Raw genomic sequence first — 24,935 nt, 5'->3', positions numbered from 1 at the left:
TGTATGCTGAAAAAGATAAAACATTGCTGAAAGTTAAAAAGATAAAAATAAATGGAGTGACATTCCATGTTCATGAATTAGAAGACTCAATATTGTAAAGATGGTAATTTTTCCCAAATTAATCTATATATTCCACATAATCCCTATGAAAATTCCAGGTGACTTTTTTTTGAGAAAACAGTGAGCCGATCCTAAAATTTATGTGGAAATGCAAAGGACTCAGAGTAGTCAAAAACAATTTTGGAAAAGAACAAAGAAGGCTTGCCTTCCCAGTTTCAAAACTATAAAGCCATACGACTTAAGGCAGTTTGGTATTGGTGTATATATCAATAGATCAATGGAACAGAACTGGGAGTTCAGAAACTAACCTTCACATTTATGGTCAACTGACTGTAGATGGAGGCAAATCCAGTGAGGGGGAAGGGATAGTTTCTTCAGCAGGTGGTGTTGGGACAACAGGATATTCACATGCAAAAGAATGATGCTGACCCTTCGCATCATGTAAAAAAATGAACTCAAAGTGGATAATAAAATCTAAGTGCTTAACTTAGCTCAAACTATAACGCTTCTAGAAGAAAACAAGAGAAAAGCTTTATGAGCTTGTGTTAGGCCAAGATTTCTCACACATAACATCAAAAGTAGGATCCACAAAAGAAAAAGCTGAAGCTGATCAATTGGACTTCATTAGGATTAGAAACTCCTACCCTTCAAAAGTTACATGTTTAAGAAAAGGACCACAGACTGGGAGAAAATATTCGTGAAGCATATATCAGATAAAGGACTTGTAACTAGAATATGTAAAGAACTCTTTTTTTTTTTTTTTTTTTGAGAGTGTCACACAGGCTGGAGTGCAGTGGCACCATCTTGGCTCACTGCAAGCTCCGCCTTCTGGGTTCAAGCAATTCTCCTGGCTCAGTCCCCCGAGTAGCTGGGACTATAGGCATGTGCTACCATGCCCGGCTAATTTTTTGTATTTTTAGTAGAGATGGGGTTTCACCGTGTTAGCCAGGATGGTCTTGGTCTCCTGACCTCATGATCCACCCGCCTTGGCCTTCCAAAGTGCTGGGATTATAGGCATGAGCCACTACGCAACTCTTACAACTCAAAAAGAAGACAGAAAATCCAGTAAAAAGATGGGCAGGCCAGACACGGTGGCTCATGTCTGTAATCCCAGTGCTTTGGGAGTCCAAGGCGGGAGGATCACTTGAGGCCAGGCATTTGAGACCAGCCTAGGCAATAAAACCCCATCTCTATGAAAAAAAAAAATTGACAGCACACAAATGGCCATCAACTGGTGAACGGATAAACAGCATGCAGCCCATCATATAAAATGGAATATTACTCAGCCATAAAAAGGAATGAAGTACTGACACGTGCTACAACATGGACTCAAAAACATTATGCTAACTGATTGTATGAATCCATTTATATGAAAAGTCAAAAAGGCTTGGAATCCCAGCACTTTGAGAGGCTGAGGTGGGCAGATCACCTGAGGTCAGGAGTTCAAGACTAGCCTGGCCAACATGGTGAAACTCCATCTCTACTAAAATAGAAAAATTAGCTGGGTGCAGTGGCAGGAGCCTGTAATCCCAGCTGCTCAGGAGGCTGAGGCAGGAGAATTGCTTGAACCTGGGAGGCAGAGGTTGCACTGAGCTGAGTACGTGCCATTGCACTCCAGCCTGGAGCCTGGGCAACACAGCGAGACTCTGTCTCAAAAAAAAAAAAAAAAAAAAAGGCAAATGTGTAGAGGCAGAAAGCAGATTCATGGTAGCTTGGGCTGGGAGTAGGGATGGACTTCAGAGGAGGACAAGGGGATTTTGTGGGGAGAAAGAAATGTTCCATAACTGCATTGTGGCAGTGGTTGCATGGTGCTGTCAGTTTACTAAAAGTCATTGAATTGTTTACTTAAAATGGATGAATTTTATGGTTCTGTAAATTATGCCTCAATAAAGCTGTTTTTTTGTTTTGTTTTGTTTTAAAACAACAGAACTTCCTGTTGTGGGGGCTGGTCCCCCTGCTGCTACAAATCTCCAAAGCTTTTAGTTCTGGGCAGGCGCCCAGGCCTTGCCTCTTCTTTCCAGGAACTAAGACACCAGCCATGACTCCCCCTTTCCACCACCACCTGCGGCCAGGGTTTCTGCTCTGCTCTGCCCCCTGTGGCACTGAGCAGCACCGAGGAGCACTGAGCAGCACCGAGGAGCACCGAGGAGCACCGAGCAGCACCGAGCAGCACCGAGGAGCACCGAGCAGCACCGAGGAGCACCGAAGAGCACCGAGCAGCACCGAGCAGCACCGAGGAGCACCGAGGAGCACCGAGCAGCACCGAGGAGCACCGAGGAGCACCGAGCAGCACCGAGCAGCACCGAGGAGCACCGAGCAGCACCGAGGAGCACCGAGCAGCACCGAGCAGCACCGAGGAGCACCGAGGAGCACCGAGCAGCACCGAGCAGCACCGAGGAGCACCGAGCAGCACCGAGGAGCACCGAGCAGCACCGAGCAGCACCGAGCAGCACCGAGGAGCACTGAGCAGCACCGAGGAGCACCGAGCAGCACCGAGGAGCACCGAGCAGCACTGAGCAGCACCGAGCAGCACCGAGGAGCACCGAGAAGCACCGAGGAGCACCGAGGAGCACCGAGCAGCACCGAGCAGCACCGAGGAGCACCGAGCAGCACCGAGGAGCACCGAGCAGCACCGAGCAGCACCGAGCAGCACCAAGGAGCACCGAGCAGCACCGAGCAGCACTGAGCAGCACCGAGGAGCACTGAGCAGCACTGAGGAGCACTGAGCAGCAGCTCCCTTGTGCTGGGGACTTCTCAGGCTTTGCTGCTCAGACGGGGAGAGCATCCCTGCCTTTGTGACCTGATGCCTGCTCCCACAGACCCTCTCAGGATGACCTGGGTTGACATGGGGGGACGTGAATGGAGGAGGCTTGGGCAGGGGTGACCTGGGCAGGGAGGATGGGAGTCCTAGGGTTCCCAGGTGGCCCTCATAAACCAGACATACACAGGTCTACGCTAATAACCCCAGGGAGAATCGCAGCTTCGGAGCCTTTTTCTCAGAATGCAATGGAAGCATGGTGATACTGTGTGCGTGTGTGCGCGTGTGTGTGTGTTGGGGGGGTTTTGTCCTATTTTATAACAAAAGAATAGAAGACACTTCTCTCTCCCTTCTCTCCCTCTTATGTAGAAATGGCCGCCTCTCTATAGGTTGCAGTCCACCTATCTGCATCCACCACAGGCCCAGGGGCAGCCTTGCCAGGCTTGCAGCCCTAGGGGATAAAGAGTTGCTGGATTCTTCCCTTTCCCAGCTGCTGCTTGTCCAGCCATGACCAAGTCCTCAGGGCGTCCACTCCAGGCCGCCTGGGTCTGCGCTCCTCCCTGCTGCATCTTCTGCACCCCCTGGACTTTGTTTCCTCACTATTGCCAAACCAATTTTCCTAGAACACAGAGCTAATCATGTCACCTGGCTGCTCAGAGTCCTCCAGTGGCTCCCTCCTGCCTGCAAGGTGATGCACAGATCCTGGGGGCCCCACCTCTTCATCCTGTCCTCTCCCTTTCAGTCTCACTACTCATGGCGCCGGGATCCCGTCTCACTGCTCACGGCGCCGGGTCCCTCAGCTCTGTCCAGTGCTCGCTCTGTGAGGTTCACCTATGCTGGCTCAGCCGAGCTCCCGCGGGCTACCCGGGTAGGGCGCCGTCTGTGCACGTCTGGAGGAAGTACTGCCTTCCGGTACAGGGGCTTTGTTAATGTTTGTTCCATTAGATTATTGTCAAGACCAGGGCATCGGCCATTAGCCTTCAAGCCTTGAGTAAACCCACATACAAAGGACCAGCCCAAAGTGAGCTACAGAACAGACTTCTGCTGCCACAAAGGTGCGAGTGCCGTGGCTGGGAGCAGGCGTTCTGGAGCCCATGAGCTTGAGCTAGAATCCTGGCCCCCCATCCACCAGCTTCACCTCCCGAAGCCTCTGTCTGCATCTGTAAAATGGGGATGAGAAAAGCTCCAAGTCCAAATGTGGTGGAGGTTAAAGCACGAATGTGACTAGCATGGGGACAGGAAGATCCGTGGATTGATTGGTTCCAGGGATGGTAGCATCCACTGAGTGCTGTGGAGGGGCCACCCAAGTCCTTCAGGGTCTAGGGGGCAGCTGGGTGTAGAGGAACCAGCGCTGGAGAGGTTCAAGAACTGGGAGGCGAACAGGATGAGCCTCTCCCATGGGCCTAAAGCCCCCAGGCATGGAATGGAGTCCTAAAAGTTGGCAGAGGGGGCTGTGCCACTGGGACTCTTCTCCGCCCTGGCCCTCCTCTCAGTGAGGCACCAAGCTCTGCAAACACTGCCTCCTCAAGCCGCTTCACACCCGCCTACCCTCAGCCTTCCAGGAACCTCTGTTCCTGCTCCCCGAGCCCTGGGAATCCTGCCTCTCCTCCTCCCGCCGCTGTGCACTTGCTGCACACACATCCCCTCTAGAGCTGCTATGCGTGGGGCTCCAGTCCACACCCCGGGAATCCTCAGTCCCAGCCACCCTTCCTGAGTCCAGGCTGAGCAGGCTCTCTTGGGTGCTCCCCCTGAATCCTCAGGACACTTGTGTAGCCCAAAGACACATGTGCGTTGCGTGTCTGTGTGTCTCTAATAGACACGAGATGTCACCAGGGCAGGACCAGGCTCCACTCCATGTGCTGTCCCCAGCACCTGCCCAGCCACTGAGACCTGGCTGGCACCTGGGCATCTACTCAGCACCATAGTCGGGTTTCTAGACTGGCCCCAGTAATTCCCACCCTTGTGCCTTGAGCGTGCGCTGGGCCTCAAGGTACAAGGTACAGATAACTTACTTTTTAGCAATAAAATACAGCCAGGATAGTGAGATGTTCCTTCCACAACAAGGTTCCAAAAGGCAGATTCTAGCAGACTCTTGCTAGCTTTGACCAAGTGAGCTGCCTTGTGACTGTGGTCCCTGTGGCCAACAGCCAGCGAGGAGCTGAGGCTGCCAGCCCCACAGCCCGTGAGGAAACAGAGCCTACCAGTGCCTGACTTGGTTTAATGGTAGACCCCACCCACTGATGGTAGCCTGTGAGAGACCCGGAGCAGAGGACCCAGCCAGGCCATGCCCAGACTCTGGAGCCTTGGAAACCATGAGACAGTGGATGCATGCTGCTTCAGGCCCCTGTTTCGGAGCCATTGGTTATGCAGCAATAGAAAACCAAGATACTCTGTGAGTGACAGATTCCCCAGCCTTAGCCACGGAGGGAGATTGACAGCCACCTCTCATGCAGGCTATGACAGTCATCAGCACTTCACATTAGAAAGCCCTTCCCAGGGAGAGGCTGAAAGAGTTGCAGGAATAGCCACACCACTGTGCTTCATAGTGTATGGGGGATATGGATGAGGAAGAGCAAGAATTTGGGGGATGTCTCCCAGATACTCACACTCTTTCCAGGCTGAGGGTCCCAGACCACCGTTCAAAGACACTGCATCTTTCTGTCAGTATGTGTTCACGTGCCTGTCGCCTTACTAGTCTCTGAGCCCTTCAAGGGCAAGAATTATTTTCGAGGACATCAACAGGCACGTGTTGTTTGTGTTTAATAAATACTGGATGCTTGCGGATCACACTGGCTTCCTGAGTAGGAAGGTCAGCTCACCCAGATGAATGGGACAGGTTAAATATAGATGACCACTGCAATGAGCAGTAAGATCAAATCCTTCTGTAAGATGAAGACTGAACATCTAAAATAGCCAATTAAGTCTTTCTGGTAGACCTGGCTCCTTCAGGAAGCCACAGGGCATATCAGGTGCTAGGGATAATGGACAGGATCTTAATGGGGACATCATTTTCTCGGAAACCTCCCAGGTTTCTGCCTGACCTTCCCGGCATTACATGTGGACGGCACTGACAAGCAGCGAGAGGACTCCCCTTACTCACACGGGAGTCACATGCAGGAGTGCAGAGCACAGACCCCCAGGAGGGGTGGGCACAGGGCCACTGTGAAAAGGCAAACTGCATGGAGCAAAAGCCTGGCATTGTGCCCGGTGAACCGCATCATACGGATCTATCTTGTTAACCATGCCAAATGAAATGAAATGAAATATATTTAATTTGCAGATCATTAGAAAAATGTCTACATATATGTGTATACATAATATGCAACAAATATACACATGCATATAGAATATGGAATATATCTTTTTATTTTTTTTCTGTGGAAGCAATGATCTGGTTTTCTATCAAAGATTCCTTGACATAGCCGGGCATGGTGGCTCACGCCTGTAATCCCAGCACTTTGGGAGGCCGAGATGGGCAGATCATGAGGTCAGAAGATCGAGACCATCGTAACCAACAGGTGAAACCCCGTCTTTACTAAAAATACAAAAATTAGCTGGGTGTGGTGGCGCGTGCCTGTGATCCCAGCTACTCGGGAGGCTGAGGCAGGAGAATCGCTTGAACCAGGGAGATGGGGGTTGCAGTGAGTCGAGATCACGCCACTGCACTCCAGCCTGGCAACAGAGCAAGACTCCGTCTCAAAAAAAAAAAAAAAAAGATTCCTTGACATTATTCAGTACGATTAGGAAAAATTGTGGCAGAAGTTGGGATGCCATTTTTGGCTTTGTTTTTTTTTCTCTCTTGAAATCTCAGATTAGAGAAAGAGATTGTTACGTCCTTGGTTTTAAGGTTCATTTCCTGCCCTGAAATGTGGGCTCTGCCTGTGCCTTTTCTGCTTTTCTCTAGGTTGTCACTAGAGGGCAGCACAGGCCTGTGTTGACAAGTCAGAGCTGCTTGATTTATGGACCGGAGGGCAGGCACTGCCTCCTTGTGCCTTAGGAGCACAAAATTGTAATATCCACGAAATATCTTTATTTTACTAGCAATAGGATCTAAATAAAGTAGACTGATATGCAGGCCGACTTCTTATTAGAAACGGCAAACTTCATTGAATTAAGGATTCCAGAATCAAATTGCTGTTAGCCATGTGACGTTACCATCTCGCGTTGAAACACCGGAGGTGAGCCTCCCATTCCACCTCCTCTTTTATATTACTTAATGTGACTTGACTACATTTCTGTGAAGTCGAGGATGAGCAAATATTTGTACTTTTTTTTTTTGAGATGGAGTCTTGCTCTGTCACCCAGGCTGGAGTGCAGTGGCATGATCTCAGCTCACTGCAAGCTCCGCCTCCTGGGTTCACGCCATTCTCCTGCCTCAGCCTCCTGAGTAGCTGGGACTACAGGCACCCGTCACCTCGCCCGGCTAATTTTTTGTATTTTTTGTAGAGACGGGGTTTCACTGTGTTAGCCAGGATGGTCTCGATCTCCTGACCTCGTGATCCACCCGCCTGGGCCTCCCAAAGTGCTGGGATTACAGGCGTGAGCCACCGCCCCTGGCCTTTAAGATACAACTTTTTAAAGAAGTTGAACAGACTCTGATGCTCCCTTAATCCCAGGTCATCCTGGCCCTCGGTGCCTATTCTTGAGGCAGCATTAAAGCAGAGGACAGATGTCAGGGAGTCGTCAGTCAGGGAGGGTCTCAGGGAGGCCCGTCCGGCTTATGACCTAGAAAGGGCCAGGGCCGCCGGAGTGGGCAGAGCAGGAGAAAACAGGTGGGTGTCATGATCCCCAGCGCCTGCGTCCTCTCTCACCTGGACCCCCGTGTGAGGGCAAAGGAAGCCTTGGAGCCCACCTGGAACGTCCAGATGGACAGTGGATAGAAAAGATCAGCCCCAGCACAGCCAGCAGCTGCTTCCAGATCCACCCAAGACCCCAGGCCACTTCTGCCCATGTCAAGCTGGGAGGTGGACACAGTCAGATACACTTGCAAAGTCACCCAACTCCCAACGTCTTACCAATGACTCTGATGAGCTGTGCACTGGCTGATGAGAACCACCACCTGGCCTGGGCCTAAGCGGGTAGCTGGTTCTGTCGATGTGAGGTCTGGACAGAACCTCATGAAACAATATTTAGTTTACTTGGCCTCTATCATCCTTGGGGCAATAGATTTCTGCAAGCCTTTGTTGCTTTTTGTTGTGGAACAAGTATGAAAAGTATAAAAGCATTTTTTGAACTTTTTGCAGAAAATTTCATAACCTCATATTTACTTCCAGGCAGTCCATCCTGGCCCCTTTCCCTTTGCTGCCAGGAGGCTTGTCTGTAGTTGAGTGTCACAGGGAAAGGCTAGTTCTGTGCTACGCTGGAGCTCATGGGCCCCAGGCCGTCCATCCCGGCTTATCGTGGATTTCTCTCTGTGAAGTGGGGGCATGGCAGGGGATCCACTTGCATCCTAGTGCCTCCATGGGAATCGTTCCCGAGTGCATTTGCAAGAAAGAGCTGCGGCCTCCCGATGGCATGGGTGAAAAGGGCTCCCAGCGAGAAGAGGGATTTGTCAGGAACGCTAGACATTCTCCCAGCCTGGCCCAGGGACCCCCTTTGGACTCAATTTCCTTTCATCCTCCGCAGGCACGAAAACATCACCAAGGGTCACATATTTTTTCCAGTTTGTCATCTTGGCTGACTCTGAGAACATGTTTGTTGAATTTCTATCCCCAAATCTTTCCAGGTTTGCATCAAAGAGGAAAAGGAAACAGCATTTCCTTCCGTCTAGCTTGCTAAGCCAAATCTAACAGAGAATAATGATCCTACCAACTGCCAGAGTTCAGGGGTCCCTGCTGGCCCCCCCTCCCCCCACCAAATGCATAATCATGCAAAGGCTGCAAGAGACCAGCTGGAAACCCGGAAGGTCTGACTGCGGCTTCTGCTCTATTGAGAGACTCGCCTTTGCTGTTTTCTTTGATAAAGGAGGGAAATTTCACTGTCCCCCCTTTAGACAGGGAGTGAGCCTGCGGTCTGCCTGAGGTATCTTGCAACTGCAAGCACTAAATAAGCTCCTGACTCATCTGTCCCCTGTGGCTTATGCAGAAGGTAGGGACAGGATGAGTTCTGTGGCGCTTAATCATACAATACTTCGGCATTTCTGTCCAGGTACCCAGTAGCTGTCAGGCTGGGCCTGTATGATACAGATCCAAGACAATGAATCAAAGTGCGGATGTGAAGATGCTGTTGTTAGCATGGCTGCTGGAAACGTGGAAAGTAAGAAAGTCCACGGACTTGCCTACTTGCTCCCAAAGCCTTCCCCAGCACCAGAGGGGCTGAAATCATTAGCGACCACATAGCCCGCCTTGGACTGGAGTGGCCTCTATTGGATTTTCCCAAGGGTGTCACTATTCGGACACCTGGGTTTTGACTCACGGCTGAACTATTGGCCTTACTCTCAAGTTCTGTTTCATGAAGGCACATGCATGAGAAATGCTAATGACACTCCTTTAAGAAGTTCAGTGTGGTATAACTCAAGCTAAGCTCCTCAGTAAGTCACAAACTGCAGGAAAATGACTGCAGCTGAGTGATGCTCTTGTAGTGGAGGCATGCCTTTTTCTTAACCTATACGCCTGGCAACAGTAAATGGTGTGTAGCACCCAGGAGCCACGACCCAGGGACAGGGACGGCACCAGGAAGGGGTCAGCCTCACTTTCTGAACTAAAACAAAAGTGGCTGAGCACAAGTGAGTCACACCTTTTAGGGAGGTGTGAAATGGCCACAGACTCCACGAGGGCAGGACTGTGCTGTTGTGTTTTCTGGGCCTAGTGTCTGGCACGCAGCAGGCTCTCCATCCATGTTTCTTACATGAGTCAGTGATCTCACTTGCTGGGCCTTCTCTCTTTGGATTCATGACATCAGCTTCTCAGGTCAGTATAAGGCTCTTTCAGCCTGGCACGGTCGCTCACGCCTGTAATCCTAGCACTTTGGGAGGCTGGGGTGGGGGGATCACCTGAGGTCAGGAGTTCGAGACCAGCCTGGCCAACATGATGAAACTGCGTCTCTACTAAAAATGCAAAAATTAGCCAGGCGTGGTGGCAGGCACCTGTAATCCCAGCTACTCGGGAGGCTGAGGCAGGAGAATCGCCTGAACCCAGGAGGCAGAGGTTGCAGTGACACAAGATCATGCCATTGCACTCCAGGCTGGACAACAAGAGTGAAACTGCGTCTTAGGGGGGAAAAAGGCTCTTTCTACTTTTTAAACATTCTGCAATAGCTGTGCCGTGAGGTCTCTTAGCAGAGTCGGCGGCACAGGTTCTGGTGGAAGTGCGGCATGAGTGATCCACTGAATTCCCCCCTTGCCAGTCACTGACATATTTCCTGGGCCCAGAGTAGCTCCCTGTTCCCCCTTCTTCCTGCTGCTGCCTGGACAGGACCCCAGGGCCAGGTTCTCCCGTGACTCTCGGGCACCTCAGGGTTAGGTACAACAAGCTCCTCGGCTGTGAACCATGAAGCCGATGTGCCCAGAGCCAGAGCCAGAGCTGATGCTGGTTAATCCCACACCAGCCTGGAGCCAGGGACTTGTCTTTGAGTCCCGAGAAGCCGCCGTTCCCCGGGGTGTCTCCCATTACGCACCTTATCACCGTCGGGGTGACCTCCGCACAGAAGAACACGCTGAGGCTCCCCACTGCATGGGAGGCAAACATGCCCACGATGGAAAACGCGATGGAAAATTTGTCCTTGACGCTGTCACTCATCCCTGGGGGAGGGTCAGAAGGGGATGGTGAGGGAAGAGAGGAAGCCAGGCCAGGGTGGGAGGGAGTCCCAGGGCTGCACGGCACGGCTCCTCCCCAGTGCCCAGCGTGCGGCATGGATGGCTGTGCAGTTCCCTCTGGGAACCAAGCCCCTCAAGGACTAGACGCCCAGAGTCCCCGCAGTAGGTTTTGTGGGGCTCCTGTGAGTCCCTGTGCATCAAGCATGCTGGAGCTCATGGCGGCCTCTATTGGCATTCCTCAGCCGGGAGCCATGCCTGGTGGGAGGGGCAGGCTGGCATGTCCCCGGTGCCACAGCAACATCCCTCTGCCCTGGCCTACGTTTGCTCCAGTCAGGTCTGATGTGCCCAACACGTGGGACAGGGGAGCTGAGTCAGGGTTAAGGAAACAAAAACTCAAGCCACAGAATTTATGGGCCCAGAAGGAGAGTGTTCAACCCCTCAAAGCCCTCGTGAATGGCACCGGAGACCGACCTCGAACCAGGGCCGTGTCTGGCACCGTGCATGGACATGCTGTCAGGGCCATACAGCTGGGGCTCAGCTCAGCTCCCCCAAGGCTGCAGAGAGGGCAAGCGCTCCCCAGGGACACGGGCGAGGGCTGGGGCAGGCCAGGCGGGAGCAGCAGCAGCTTCAAGGTGCAGGGCGGCACTGTGCTGTCCCCAGAGCTGGAGGGCAGCAAGCTTACACGGGTCAAAGGGGGACAGCGGCTTCCCCTGGCAGCACAGACGGCTGGGCCCCAGCACTCCCGGCCTTTCTCCCCCACCCAGATGCTGTCCATAAGACAAAGCAAGCTGGCGCTGGGCCAGGGCCTGTGCTGAGCCTGGTGCCAGGGGAAGGGGTGGGGCATGCGTGCCAAGCAGCACAGAAACAGGGAAGCACCAGTCGCTCTTTCTAGCGGCAAGAGGGAGAATACAAATGTATCCGTATAGTGTCCAACCTACGGCCAACTTCAGCTGCAGTTCTTGGAGGGCAAGGGGGAGAAAGAGAGGAAATGGAAACCACAGGTCCGTGAGTCTTGGAGAAAACGCCCGTTTAGATGTAATACAAGACGAGGAAGCACAGCCCACGCGCTTGGGACTCACCTGAGTCTGGGTGCTGGCTGTACTTTCCAATCACTGGGCCCGCGGACATGATCGCACCCACACAGACAAGGGCAAAGCAGGTGAGGAGAGAGGAGAGAGCACGTTAGGTGTGGAATTAGCCCAGTGTGTTCCCATGTGACTTGGTTCAAGCAAACTCCCTTCTGTTTCTGGGATGGCGCTGGCTGCCAGGGCAGTGGAGTTCATACTGCACTAAACAAAGATCTTTTTGTTAGGAAGACAGGGGTAAGATCCCGCTGACCTCAGAGCCTGGGGAGAAAATGGAACCTTCACAGCGAGACCCTAGCAGGTGCAAAGGGTGAGCTTCCGTGCATATAAAGTTGCCCACGGGTCACTGCAGCCTGCACTCAAGTAGCATCAAGCACTGTGGGGCACCCCTGCTGGCCCCAGCTCTGCTCCTCACAGTTGCCTGGTGTTCACTTGGGGCTCCTGGGCATTCCTGCTCAGGGCCAAAGGGGCATGGCAACACCTGGTGGCCGAGGCATCTGCCACTTCCGTCCCAACTGTGTGAGCAGGGCAGAGGCTCCCCGGAAGGGCAGCTGGGGAACGGGGATGGAGGGAGACAGGCACCACGTGTGTATTCCATTAGCTAAGCCTCCCAGCAGTCTCCCCGCAAGGTACAGATTGCACAGGAACTGTCCAAGCTAGAGAGCCGCTCCTGAGTTGGAAGTGAGCCCTCTCTAACCCAGGCTGCACGACAAGGCCGCTCTGATCTGGGGGTGGTGGACAGCCCTGGCATCTAGTTCTGAGAGCCTGCGTTCATTTTCCTTGTAAAGGCAGGGGAGCTCTGTGGGGTCGATGTTCCCACGTGTCCCGAGCCTGTCCCAGGAGGACCATGCCAGGGCGGGAGAGGAGGTTCAGTGGCCCTGCCTGTTCGTGTCGTGCCCTGGGCCGGCCACGGAGGTGCTGTGGTGGTTTGTCCACACACGGGGGTATCTGTTGGTGAGGAGCTATACAGAGCTTGCTGGAGGGCCAGACGGACTCTCTAGCTTTGCCTTAGATTATTTTTTTTTTGAGACAGAGTCTTGCTCTGTCACCCAGGCTGGAGTGCAGTGGTGCAATCTCAGCTCACTGCAACCTCTGCCTCCCTGGTTCAAGTGATTCTTCTGCCTCAGCCTCCTGAGTAGCTGGGACTACAGGCATGTGCCACCAAGCCCAGCTAATTATTTTTTGTATTTTTAGTAGAGATGGGGTTTCACCATATTGGCCAGGCTGGTTTGAACTCCTGACCTTGTGATCCGCCTGCCTCGGTCTCCCAAAGTGCTGGGATTACAGACATGAGGCACCGCATCTGGCCAGATTATTTTTAACCTTTACTGAGAAATTCTTTGGTCCAAAGAGAAGCTGATGAACTCGGGAACATCTGCTGAAAAGCAGGGCCCTAATGCGAGGGTGACAAAACAGATTTATTTCCCCCTTCATGTCACTAGAAAGAAACAATCCTTTGTTCTTCTTTGTCATACACAGAAGCAGTCTGCCCCATTAGTGAAGACCCGGCCACCAGGACTCGGACGGAATCATGGTGCAGCCTGGGCTGGGGCAGGGGGAGGAGGGAAGGCCCAGGGCCCTCCGAGGCGGGCTCCACAGATGCTCTCATGGAAGCTCTGTCCTCCCCGAAGCAGCTCCTTCCAGCCATAGATGTCCAATGGAGTCTTACCCAGCCCTTTCAAATGCCCTTGGGGGTCTGCCAGCCCCCCTCCCTGAACGCAGCCCGCCTCCCTGGCCCACTCACGGTTGAGGAGGCCGAGCTGCAGGAGCGAGGCCAGGGCGGTGAGGATCATGAAGAGCAGCAGGCCTCCCCTGCGCCCGAGGAACCGGACCACCACGCACATGGCCAGGCAGGACACCAGCGCGATGCTGGCCGTGGTGTAGTAGTCAGCGTAGAAGTTCTCCAGGAGCGGCACCTTCACCTCGTGGCCCATCATGCTCCTGGCAAAGCAGTGGTGGATCCCGTACCCTGTCAGCCTGTGGAGACATGCCGAGCGGCGGTGGGTGGGCTGCCCCCACGCCAGGCGCTGTGCCGTTTCCTGGGAGCTCATGGTGTCAGGTGACCAGGAGATGAAGAAGCAACTCAATGTGTCATAGAAAAGCCCACCATGACCGAACCACGAGCAGATTACAGAGCAAATGCAAAAAGGAGACGTGAGAGAAATATGGAATGCTTCTCCTGGGGGGGGGGTCCACGCTCATGCTCCTCTGCCGTGGCTTTAGTAGACAGGTGTGGGCACAAGAGCGGTCACCCAGAGCAGTCACCCTGGCCCTGAGCCCTCACCCTGGGCTTCCGTCTTTACCTGTGGCAGCTCGAGACCCTTCACAAAGGAGTGCCACACCCCAGATGACCCCTAACCCAAATGAGTCGAATCCCTCCCCTCCGCCACCTTGGTGACCTCTGACCCTGAACAAGGGACTGCCTTGCGCAGTCAGGGCCACTGAGCTGTCAGTCAAGACAGAAGTGACCTTCTAGGTACACACCAAGCCCAGGGACTGGGCTGCGAAGAACCTGCGTGAACGATGTCCCCAGCCCCTGCAGGACCCAGCAGGCGGGGTGACCAGGGCTGGTGAGGGCCCTGGGAGGAGGTCTGGGCTCACTGGCCTGGCTCAGGCCCACCTGCCTCCTCCCGCGGCCATCCTGGCGCCTCTGGCCAGACTGGCTGCAGGTTCAGGAAGGGCAGGGCCGGCTACAGACAGGGGCCACGGCCACTTTGCAGCCAAGGCCTCATGGGTCTCAAATCCCCTGTCCCGAGACAGGGCCCAGAAGTCCCAGCCTTGTAGCAGCCCCCACTGTGCCCCTGAGGAGGTGCATTCATGTGCATCTTGGTTCCCTGGACCTCATGGGCACATGGGGAGGCTCTGCTCACAGGATTTACACGCCTGGGCTGGGGGCACTGGCTGCTTGAGGCTTCCGGGAGGGGAAGGCCAGTATCTTCTAGCCCGTGTCACTTTTCACACACACCCTTAGGATTCCAAGTTCAGCGGGGTGGGGAGTAGGGCCCTGGGCTTCACCGCTGCCCGCCTTCTTCCCTGGCCCCCTCCCACCCGGCTGGCACTTGTCTCTGTGACTCACGAGTTCACACACAGGACCACAATGTTCTTCCACAGGTTCCGGGTCCCCACCACCTTCACGATGCAAACCTTCTTGGGCCTCCGGGAAAGCTCCTTCTCCAGCTCTGCAAAGAAACAGACCCTGTGAGCCCTGGGCAGGCCACCATGGAGGATGGCGCAGCAGCTGCAGGCACAGTCCTGGTTCCCCAGTTTGGGCACCACAGAAGGGAGAGAAAGCCTTTTTTTTTTTTTTTCTTTGCCAGTCGACAGGGTCTAGGTTTCCAGGATAGAAAGGCACTCAGAAGACCAGCGGAGAGGGTCTAGGTTTCCGGGATAGAAAGGCACTCAGAAGACTCCAGCTCTGCAGTTCCGGTTTCCCTCGGGTGCCTGAGAGGGCACAAGGTGCACCGTCAGCAGAAGTTTCCATCACAAACCCTTTTTGTGAAAGCGGACCGAGTACACACAAATAAACAAGCAGTGTCGACTCAGTTCACTTTTGTCTGAGGACAGAGCTCAGCAATGATATTCTAGGTTACTGAGGCACTCATTAGGCCCTGGGCAAATCTAAACAAGCAGTTCTTTTCCGTACACTCTGCATCTGCCTGTGTCACCCGCGGCTCGGACACTGGGAAGCCCACATGCAGATACGCTCCTTAGCCTCGTGGGGTGGAACTTACTATGGCTGTAGCTACTGCTGCTGAAACTGCCCTTAGGACATATGAATCTTTGAAAGACAAACACATAAGTGAATACATCTGCATGTATGTGTATACACGCATACACGCACACATTCATGCGCATATGTATACGTGTGCACGTTTTAGTTAATGGAAGTCCTTGGGAGCTGGACAATGTTTTGGCTCCAAGGGATGTGAGCAATCATAAAGTCATGAGACTGGGTTTCTTGTGCGGCCCCAGCAGCTCTGAGAGCCCCTCTGAAGGGAGTCCACCAGCGCGGTGTTACAAGGGTCTGCAGAGGTGCTGGTGTCGATTTGGCAAGTTACAGGGAAGATTCAGAATGCGGCAGAGGCACTGGCCTCCAGGAGCTGTCTGCCTGCACGTCTGGGAGCAGGAATGCCACTCGCAGCCTTCTGTTGCCTCTCTGCCTTCCTAGCCTGGTATGTCTTCATGGAATCATCCCCTACTGGGGAGCTAAAAAAGAAAAAGGAGACTTCCCGAAGCGGAGGGGAAACAGGACTCTTCAAGACTGTCAAGGTCACGAGAAACAAGAAAGACTGAGCAGCTGTCAGACCAGGAGACTAGGGAGAGGGGAGAACGAGACGCAGTCCTGGGTGGCATCCCGGGGCGGGAGGAGGCTTCATGGAAAGCACGATGATGGGAGGCACCAGATAAAGGCTGGGGTTTGGTGAATAGCAGTGTTCCAATGTCACTTTCTTAGTTTTGACAATAGTATCATGACAATATCAGACGTTCGCAAGCGGGGAAGCCGAGTGAGGGGTATGCGGAGATTCTGTACTATCTCAGCAGCTTTCCTGTACATCTAAAATTATCCCCGAATAATATATTTATAAAATAAGAAAAGCGGTGGAGATGGGGAGGCCTCTGTCTACTGAGGAAGGCTTCAGTGCTAGGAGTTGCCTCTGGAGGAACCCTCCTGCTCCCTTGGGGGCTGTGTCTCCAGGACCCCGGCCCTGTGCTTCTGAGGGCCACTCTGAACCCGAGATGGCTCAGGTTCCACCTTCCTCTTCCACCTCCTTCCTGCCATCCAGCAGCAGGAGGGTCACAAAGCTCCTTCGTTATAGTTTAAAGAAAAAATGTGTTGCTAAATCCTAGGGATTTAGGAACTTTTTATTCAAACATTGTTTTTGAACTCAGTGTCACCAGCCAGGCCACAGAAGGGAGAAGGAGAAACCTTTCCCTTGTCTGAGGGATATCATGTCTGCTGAGTTTCCAGAACTTTCTTCCTTCCCATATTTAGGTGCAAAGATTGAGGTCTGTATGCAAGCCCACAGGGCTGGCATTTCAGCTGCTGGTCCACGGACCCTCTCAGCTCCCAAGGTCTCCTGACCACTATTTTTCCTTAGCAAAAATGGGCTACTTTGACTACAGGCACAGTTTCTCTATGATTAAAAAAACTAATTTTGTAAAGAGCTTAAAAATATCATGGTTAACAGAAAACCTTGGATCCGATGATCTGAGTATCTTTGCTATTATAGACCTCATCAGAAACCAACTCTAATAGCTACGTTTTATCACCATGGAAGACTTCTGAGAAGAAAATTTAAATGTCCATTAGCAAGTCCATATAAGTTTAAAGTTTAAAAAATATATATCCCAAACTGAATTCCTGATATGTTATTGTTTATGAAGTATGATGTTAAAGAAGCAATAACAATTGCATTATGACCTGAGCTTTTTAAATAAAATTAAACCTAGAACCCAGTCTAAAAAATTGACTGTAGTCTGCAGAGGTAACTGAATTCTTCTAAGTGGAATTAGATTAACCTTTCCAGGGCTATTGATATGTTGTCAGGAAGCACATGAAGTGCTTCCTCCCATGCCTGGCAGAGTCACTGTCCAGTGACTTTTTGCTTATCATACTACCAGTTACTCACATCACCAGCCTGTCAACAACAACATGAAGCTTCTGCAGCATTGTCTGTTCTTCTGGGCCCCAAATCCACAAGCTCTGTGTTATAGGACACTTCAGATGGCTCTAACACCGGTAGCTGAATCCAAGAGGCCTTTTTGTCTGTCCAGATATCAGATGGACATCTAGGGACTTCTCTGAACTCCTCACACATGGAAATAAATGGGCAACAGGGAGCCCGGCCAGGTTGTGGGGCACTGGCATCCAGGATTTGCTGCTGTGAGCACCCGGCTCCCGTGCGCTCCTCGAGACGGAGGAGGAGGAGGACACATCGGCCTGCTCAACTTAGAGCCATCAGAAAATTTTCCAACCAAAACCCACGTCGAGCCTACTGAATTTTGTTGTCCAGCTCCACCCTGCAGTCCCAGTGCCTCCGCATTTTCACGGATCCTCGTGTGGTCGGGGCTGAGGTCTGGGTGCTGTGAGGGGCCCGATGAGCCTGGGCAGGAACCCAGCTTCTGCACTTGTGGCTGGCTCCTTGGAAAAGCTGTGCTGTCCTTGCTCTGAGCCCAGCTGCTCATCTGTGAAGTAGGACGAAGTGCTGCCTGGCTGGCTGGGAGAACTCGGTGAGGCCTCCGGGAGCACTCGGGGAGCACGTGTCCTCCTGCCCCGGGCTCAGTGAACCCAACATCTCCCACCTTCTCTTCACCAACAGAGGAAGGGAAAGGAGGCCCTGACGACCCTGCTGACTCGCTGGGAGGAGGGCACGGCCTCTCCACATTTGGCCATCTGGTGTGAGAGGTAAATCAGGCCTCCGAGGACAGCAGAGGAGGCAGTGGCCCCTTGCCCAAGACGAGGCTTGGAGGAGCAGGGAAAACACACGCAGAGGAGAACTGGAATTGGCTTGCGTGGGGGTGTGAGATAAACCAGCTTTGTTGTCATCCTAGTGGACGACGCTAGTGCGTTAGGGGTGAAATTGGAAAAACATGAGTTATAGAGACAGAAAGCAAGAAAAGAAAAAGGAGGAGGACAAGGAGCAGGAGGAGGAGAAAAAGAGAAAAGGAAGGGGAAGAAGGGATGCTGCCATCTCTGCCACAAGAGTCATAAAAAAGCACACTAAACGCTCCAAGGAGGCAGCTCTGAGCCCCACGCCCGTGTTGGGAAGTAGAAAAAGCAGCCGCTGCCCCTTCCACACAGCCCTTCTCCCCTCCGGGACGGATTGAGATGGCGCTACTCGGCCGCTTGAATAAATGTGCTTTGAAAGCAAGTGGAAGATAAGCATCCATAGGAATCTTATCATGAAGTCACCTCAGACAGCACAGTCTTCAACGTCTAGCCAAGCCTTCAGCAACTGACCTGGCACCGCCGACCTCTGTCATCTCTGTCCTCGTCTGCCCAGACACGGGCTCCACCTAACCCGAGCCCTCTGAGTGAGCCGTGGCGGTCGTCTGCGGAGCGAGGGCCCCGTGCAGCCTGCCCAGGGTCAGATCTTGATTTCATCACTTACGGGTGGTGTGACTTGGGCAAGGTACCTAGTGTGGAACGTGGAGGTGGCCTGACACATCCACCCTCTTGTCATCTCAGGATCTGAACAGATTGTTAAGGCACAGTGAGGCAGGTCAGGACAAAACCCGAGCTCTGTCATTGCTAAGGGTAGCGGGGAGCCCCACACGGCGCTAAGATGGGGACGCTCGGATCACACAGACTCAGCCGTGCATCCTGGCAACGCTGGGCAGGTTGGCTTCTCGAGGGTAAGGTGTGAGGCTGCCGGAGAGGACTGATGCTGAGGACGGAGGATGCCTGTACCCTGCACGTGGCTCCCCACAAGGAGAGAAGATAGGAGCACATTTGCTGTCCTTCCTCTGGGGCTAGCCTGACCCTGAGAGGGATCATGGAGTTACTGTTCCCCAGTGCTCAGCCTCTTTCTGAGCTGTGAAGCAGGAGAATGGCTCCTCTCCCTTGTGAAGCTCAGATGCAGATGACATGCACATGAAGCGCTTCCTCCCATGCCTGGCAGTTGCTGTCCAGTGACTTTTTGCTTATGTTACTACCAGCTGAGCATTCTACATCCCAAAATCTGAAGCCTGAAATGCTCTAAAATTGAGGATCTTTTGAGTAGCCACATGATTCTCAAAGGAAATGCTCATTGGAGCATTTAGATTTGGGATTTTTGGATTTGGAAAGCTCAACCAGTAAGTATAATACAAATATCCCCAAATCCCAAAACATCCAATCCCCAAAACACTTCTGGTCCCAAGCATTCTGGATAAGGGATGCTCAGCCTGCAGAACTGAAGGCACAGTCTTGTGTGTAGCACTCATCCTGGGTCTCGTTTTTGCATTAGGTTGCTGACCACACAGCCATACTGGGAACCAGCGGGCCTTTTACTCCTGCTAGAAATGCTGGAAACCTCAGGAATTATGACACGGGAGTGCTGTCAGCACTTGGGCGTGTTATGTGATATGAAGGTTGCAGGACTGACATTGAGAGACTGATGCTCAGGAACACACCCACACATCTAAAGTAACTCAGCTGCACAGGCCACTGAGAACATCAGACTTGCTAGAAGATAAACCAAGGACAGCTTTAAAACAGAAAAGGAAATAAGAAATTTGGGAACATCAGGTTTTTCCCTGGCATAAATCCAAGGTTAGGATGTACTGACGGGGCAGCGAGCAGCCCCGCTGGACTCCTACATATACCTCCAGCCAGGCCCGAGACGCTCACCTACCCAGAGGCGATGCAACCACAGTCCTAACCCTTCCTTACTACAGGAGTCCTGGGTTCGTTCAGCCCATAAATATTCATGGCACGCCTGCTACGCGTCAGGCCTTCGGCTGGGCTGCTGCTGGGGGTGCAGAAGTGTCTGGCTCTCAGACAGAGGCCATGCCTTGCCTGGCCTTGCCGCTCTGCAGGGGTGGCAGGCATTAATAAGGAACCCTGCAATTACTCATCATAGCTGGGATGAGGGGAAGCGGGGAGAAGTGCTGAAGCTATAACAGTGAATAACCGGAGGGCGGACTTGGTCTCTGAGGAGCTGGCCAAGGCAAGAGGGCAGGGAGTGTGCACGGGGAGGGCCCTGTGGAGAGGAAGATGGTGGTGTGTCCTGGGAGCCAAATGAAGGCCAGGGTGTGAGGCGGCGGGAGGCAGAGACCAGAGACGGCCTCGATAGTGACCTGGAGGACCTGAGGTCTACCCAAAACGCACTGGGAGGCACCGGAGAGGCTTGAAGCCGGTGGTGATGTGATCAGATCCTGCGTGACCTGGTGGCAGGGAGGATGGAACAAAGCTGGGAGCCCAGCCAGTCGGCCAGGGCACGAGAGGGTGACAGACACGAGGCTTGGAGCGGGTGTTGGCTGTGGGATTAGATGGGGTGATGGGAGGAAGATTCCATGCAGAAAACTGAGTCTGGGCGGAGGAAGCTGGAAGTGGGAGACGTAGCAGCTGAAAGGCACGCTGCCTTCCCCCAGCACTCAGCAGCCCCGCCATCCTGCTGCCATCAACACATCTGACGGCCGGGGGCGGCCATCAACACATCAGAGAGCAGAGGCCGCCGTGAAGGGCGGCAGGGCAGAGCGACCGCCGGAGGACCGCTCCCCAACGCTCCCCATGGAGGTGAAGGCTCTGTCCTCTTTCTTTTTTTTTTTTTTTTTTTTTTTGAGACGGAGTCTCGCTCTGTCGCCCAGGCTGGAGTGCAGTGGCCAGATCTCAGCTCACTGCAAGCTCCGCCTCCCGGGTTCACGCCATTCTCCTGCCTCAGCCTCCCGAGTAGTTGGGACTACAGGCGCCCGCCACCGCGCCCGGCTAGTTTTCTGTATTTTTTAGTAGAGACGGGGTTTCACCGTGTTAGCCAGGATGGTCTCGATCTCCTGACCTTGTGATCCGCCCGTCTCGGCCTCCCAAAGTGCTGGGATTACAGGCTTGAGCCACCATGCCCGGCCTGTCCTCTTTCTTAAGTCACATGTCACCAACTACCTCTCACCCAGCCTCCTGCCTGGGACTCTGGAACGGAAATAAGGACCAGCAAAACTCATGAGCAAAGAAATAAACTTTTAAAAAGGATCTAATACCACTTTCCAAATATAGGAGGGAAATGAATCAGTGTAATTAGGATTGAGAAAACAAGCTATTCCCAGACAATATTTTAACGTGAAAGAAGCGGAGTGTGATGGCTTAATTAGGGAAATGCCACAAACAAATTGTACTGTAAGCCTAAGAGCATTAACCTGCTAACGAGTGAGGTCTGGGGAAATCTGGGAAAGCCAACTGGACTGTCCAAAACCAGCAAGCACGGCCCCGCTGGAGAAACCTCGGCTGAGCACTCACTGCTCAGCGCAGGGAAGTTCGTATCTACCCGGAGCTCTCCCTCATGTTACAGCAGCATGGCAAAGCCACCCCTGCTGGACTTTGCAGGTCAAATCCTCGCTCAGCTTCTTAGCAGCTGTGTGACCTCTGGAAGCTACTTAGCCTCTCTGTGCTCTCGTTTCCTCATCGGCAAATGGGGCTAATTATAGTGCCTTTCTCATAGGCTGTCATGGAGAAATAACACACGTGAAGGGCTTGGGACTAAATATTAAATATGAGTTAATATTTGCAAATCACTTAGAAAAGTAGCTGACATGTAAGTGCCATGTGAGTGTCATCTTGTTTCTCGTCACTGTCCCTGGATTAAAAAGGGACCACAGATGCACCAACACTCAGCACCCTTCATGTCAACCAGACCTGGCAAACAACCTTCTTTGGTCCAGCAAAGCAAAAGCTTCGGGCGTCCCTGGGTAGGCCCCGCCCCGCCCAGCACGTGGTCCAGTCTGGCTGTCCTGACTCTCAGGTCACTGCACAAGTCGAGGCAGAGGATGACATCCTGGCTGAGCTACGGCAGCACCAAGGAGCTTCTAGTGACCTAGCGTCCCCGATCTTCTGGATTGGGAGTCTAACGAGAGGCGTGTCCAGGCACCAAGGGCTTCTCTGATTTGGGGTTCCTGTGCATCCCTTCCCGTCGTAAATGGAGACCTGCAGGGCACATTCTCCCACCTCACTCAGGTTCCTGTAGCTGTGCCCTGAGAGCGAAGCTTCCGCAGCCACTCTGACTGCAGTCCCTCCCTGCCACCCTCTATCCCGCCGCCCTGCTGTTTCATTCCTCCTGACATAGGCACGCGTAGCTCCCTGTCTGCGTGCCCCACCTGCCTGCAAGCTGCGTGAGAGCAAGGCTTTGCCTGTGTCTTCTCTGCTCTCGAACGGTGCCTGAAACACAGCAGGTATTTAGTAAACACCTGTTGATTCAATGAATGAATCATCATCACAAGCATTTCTGGTCATGGGGGAAAATGAGCACATTCTCTCTTGGACAATGGCCTGGAGGTTATTTTCCCAGGGAATTTTATAACAACTGTCTATCCCAGGTCTTCAGTGAGGGCAGTGAGTCGGAGCGTGGAGCCCACCAGTGACCTTCAAACGGAGATCCGTATACCACTTGCGTCAGAATCTCTTCTAGTGCTTATTAGAAATGCAAGTTCTCAGGGCTTATCCCAAATCAAATAGGTCAGAATCTCTGGGTTCCAGGGAGAGGCCCAGGAATCTGGATTGTAACAACCTCCTGGTGAAACGTGGATCCTCAGGTTGAGAGCCCCCACCTAGCCGTGGTAACGCTCCTGACACACAGGAGTTCTATGGATCTGAACGACTATCCAAAAACACTTCGCCTTTCCTGTCCTCAGCTGCCCAACAAATAGGTCATGGCCAGGTAAAGACAGTGGTGGCTCTTTGAAGGTCATGCTTAGGAAAGGTGAGGTCGTGGGGCCCATCTACACCCTGAGCCAGCGCTCTGGCAGTGTTTAGACCTGGCAGGCTATGGGCCAGACAGTCAGATATTCCCTTGAACAGTGTATACTGGGCTCATGGCTCGCTTCTGGATTTAGGCAGGAGAGGAGGAGATCCAGAGTGTGCTGTACTTGACCATGAAAGAAACCAATACCTAGAAAGTGGAGAGAATGTCAAGGCTGCTACATTGCCCTTGTGCAGGCCAAAAGGTCAGAGGAGAATTGCACAGCTGGTTAAAACAGCTGCTTGTGCAATAAAACCAGCCCAGGCGTCAGGGACCTGCCCCGTGGAGCCTCTGTGAGCCCTGCATGACCTCCTGCCCTGGCCAGCCCGTGGTGTACTCACCTGGCATCACACCCTTGATGTCGCCCTCAGGGTTCATGCGATTCTTCTGTGTGAAGTGGAGGATCAGCCTCTTTGCAGACTCAAACTGCTGGGTGGCCATGAGCCACCGGAGGGACTCGGGGAATATCCTTTAAAGACACAAAGGGGATCGGTGAATGTCTTCTGATTCTGCGTGGCACTGGGAAGTGTGGCTTAGGTGTGGCCCGGGAGCTTCCCAGGCAGGTGGCGGTCAGTCTCCAGTTAGGCATCAGCCTCATCGGGGGAGATGAAACCCAGGGCACTGAAACATTCCCAATTTTCTTTCCCAAAGTGTAAAAATCGAGACCTTAAAATGCTTAACAAAAGTTAAAAAGCACATGTTCTCACCCACATACGGAAGCTTAAAAAAAGGTGATCTCATAGAAGTAAAAAGTAGAACAGAGGATACTAGAGGCTGGGAAAGGTCAGGGGAAATGGGATAGGGGGAGGCTGGTTGAAGGTTACAAAATTATAGCTAGGTAGGAGGAACAAGTTCTAATGTTCTATGCCACTGCAGGATGACCATAGCTACTAATAATATACAGTTTCACATAGCTAGAAGGAAGATGTTAAATGTTCCCAACACGAAAAAGTGATATTTGCAATGATGGGCACGATAATTACCCCGATCTGATCATTTTACATTCTACGCATTGCACCATCACTGTGTACCCCATAAACATGTACAATTACTACGTGTCAATTACAAAAATAAAAAATAATTTAAACAATGTAACAGAGTAGCAGATATCAACAACATTCGTACCAGTTGTGTCAAGAAATCAGTGTACACCTTTCAAAGTAACGCACGGAGAAACAACTCATGGAAGGCTGATGCTTTGGTTGTATTTTGTCACAATAAATAGTAATAGAATGATTTTACGTTTAAAAAATTACTTCCAAATATGACTAACCTGCAGTTATTTTCAGTTGTGGAACATGAAGGCTCAGTCTCCCAGGGTTTTCCTTCAGAGCTATTCACATGTTACTGCTAACTGCATGTCACTTTGCCCTCAGACGATGCCACATCACAGTGGTTTTCAAGTTTTACCAAAGCAACAGAATCTGTTTTTTTTAAAGACGGAATCTTGTGAGGTACCCCAATACAAAAAAACCAGCGTTTTATTATCAATTAATTTTATAAATTTACATTTATGACAATATTTACAAGCTGCTCAAAGAGAACACCGTGACTGCACAGAGCAGGAGCTGGCATACCATCTCTGCAAAAGTCCAAGTCATCAATATTTTAGACTTTAAGGGTGAAATGGTCTCTCCTCATCTTGGCCTTGTGGCCTGAGAGTGGATGTATGGGAGTGGGTGTGGCTATGGGCTAATAATACTTTATTGCAAAACAGGCAGCTGACCCTTGACTGTTTGGGAGAGACAAAAAGTAGAAATCAAAGCTCAAGATGACAGTCCTAGCTTCTTGTAGCCCTCAGTGTTCTAGTTATCACTTCACTTTATTTTAGTTAAAATTGTGTCAGGAAAGTC

At 52.3% G+C, this 24,935-nt stretch overlaps 1 protein-coding gene across 2 annotated transcripts in view; it reads right to left on the bottom strand.

Annotated features, from left to right (window-relative positions):
* The window catches only part of SLC22A23 (solute carrier family 22 member 23), a 193,147-nt gene that overhangs the window by 5,797 nt on the left and 162,415 nt on the right, over nt 1-24,935 (bottom strand). For both annotated transcript variants that reach the window (XM_001093713.5, XM_078001001.1), the window contains 5 exons: nt 23,424-23,551; nt 14,733-14,835; nt 13,401-13,633; nt 11,651-11,683; nt 10,433-10,556 (listed from right to left, as the gene is read on the bottom strand). In XM_001093713.5, the coding sequence (XP_001093713.4) occupies nt 10,433-10,556; nt 11,651-11,683; nt 13,401-13,633; nt 14,733-14,835; nt 23,424-23,551 (621 nt within the window). The remainder of the gene's footprint in view (nt 1-10,432; nt 10,557-11,650; nt 11,684-13,400; nt 13,634-14,732; nt 14,836-23,423; nt 23,552-24,935) is intronic.

The sequence above is a fragment of the Macaca mulatta genome, chromosome 4 (genome assembly GCF_049350105.2).
Source record: "Macaca mulatta isolate MMU2019108-1 chromosome 4, T2T-MMU8v2.0, whole genome shotgun sequence".
Classification (NCBI taxonomy): domain Eukaryota; kingdom Metazoa; phylum Chordata; class Mammalia; order Primates; family Cercopithecidae; genus Macaca; species Macaca mulatta.
Note: the sequence above shows the minus strand (reverse complement) of the source record. Positions and strands in the feature narration are given on the sequence as shown.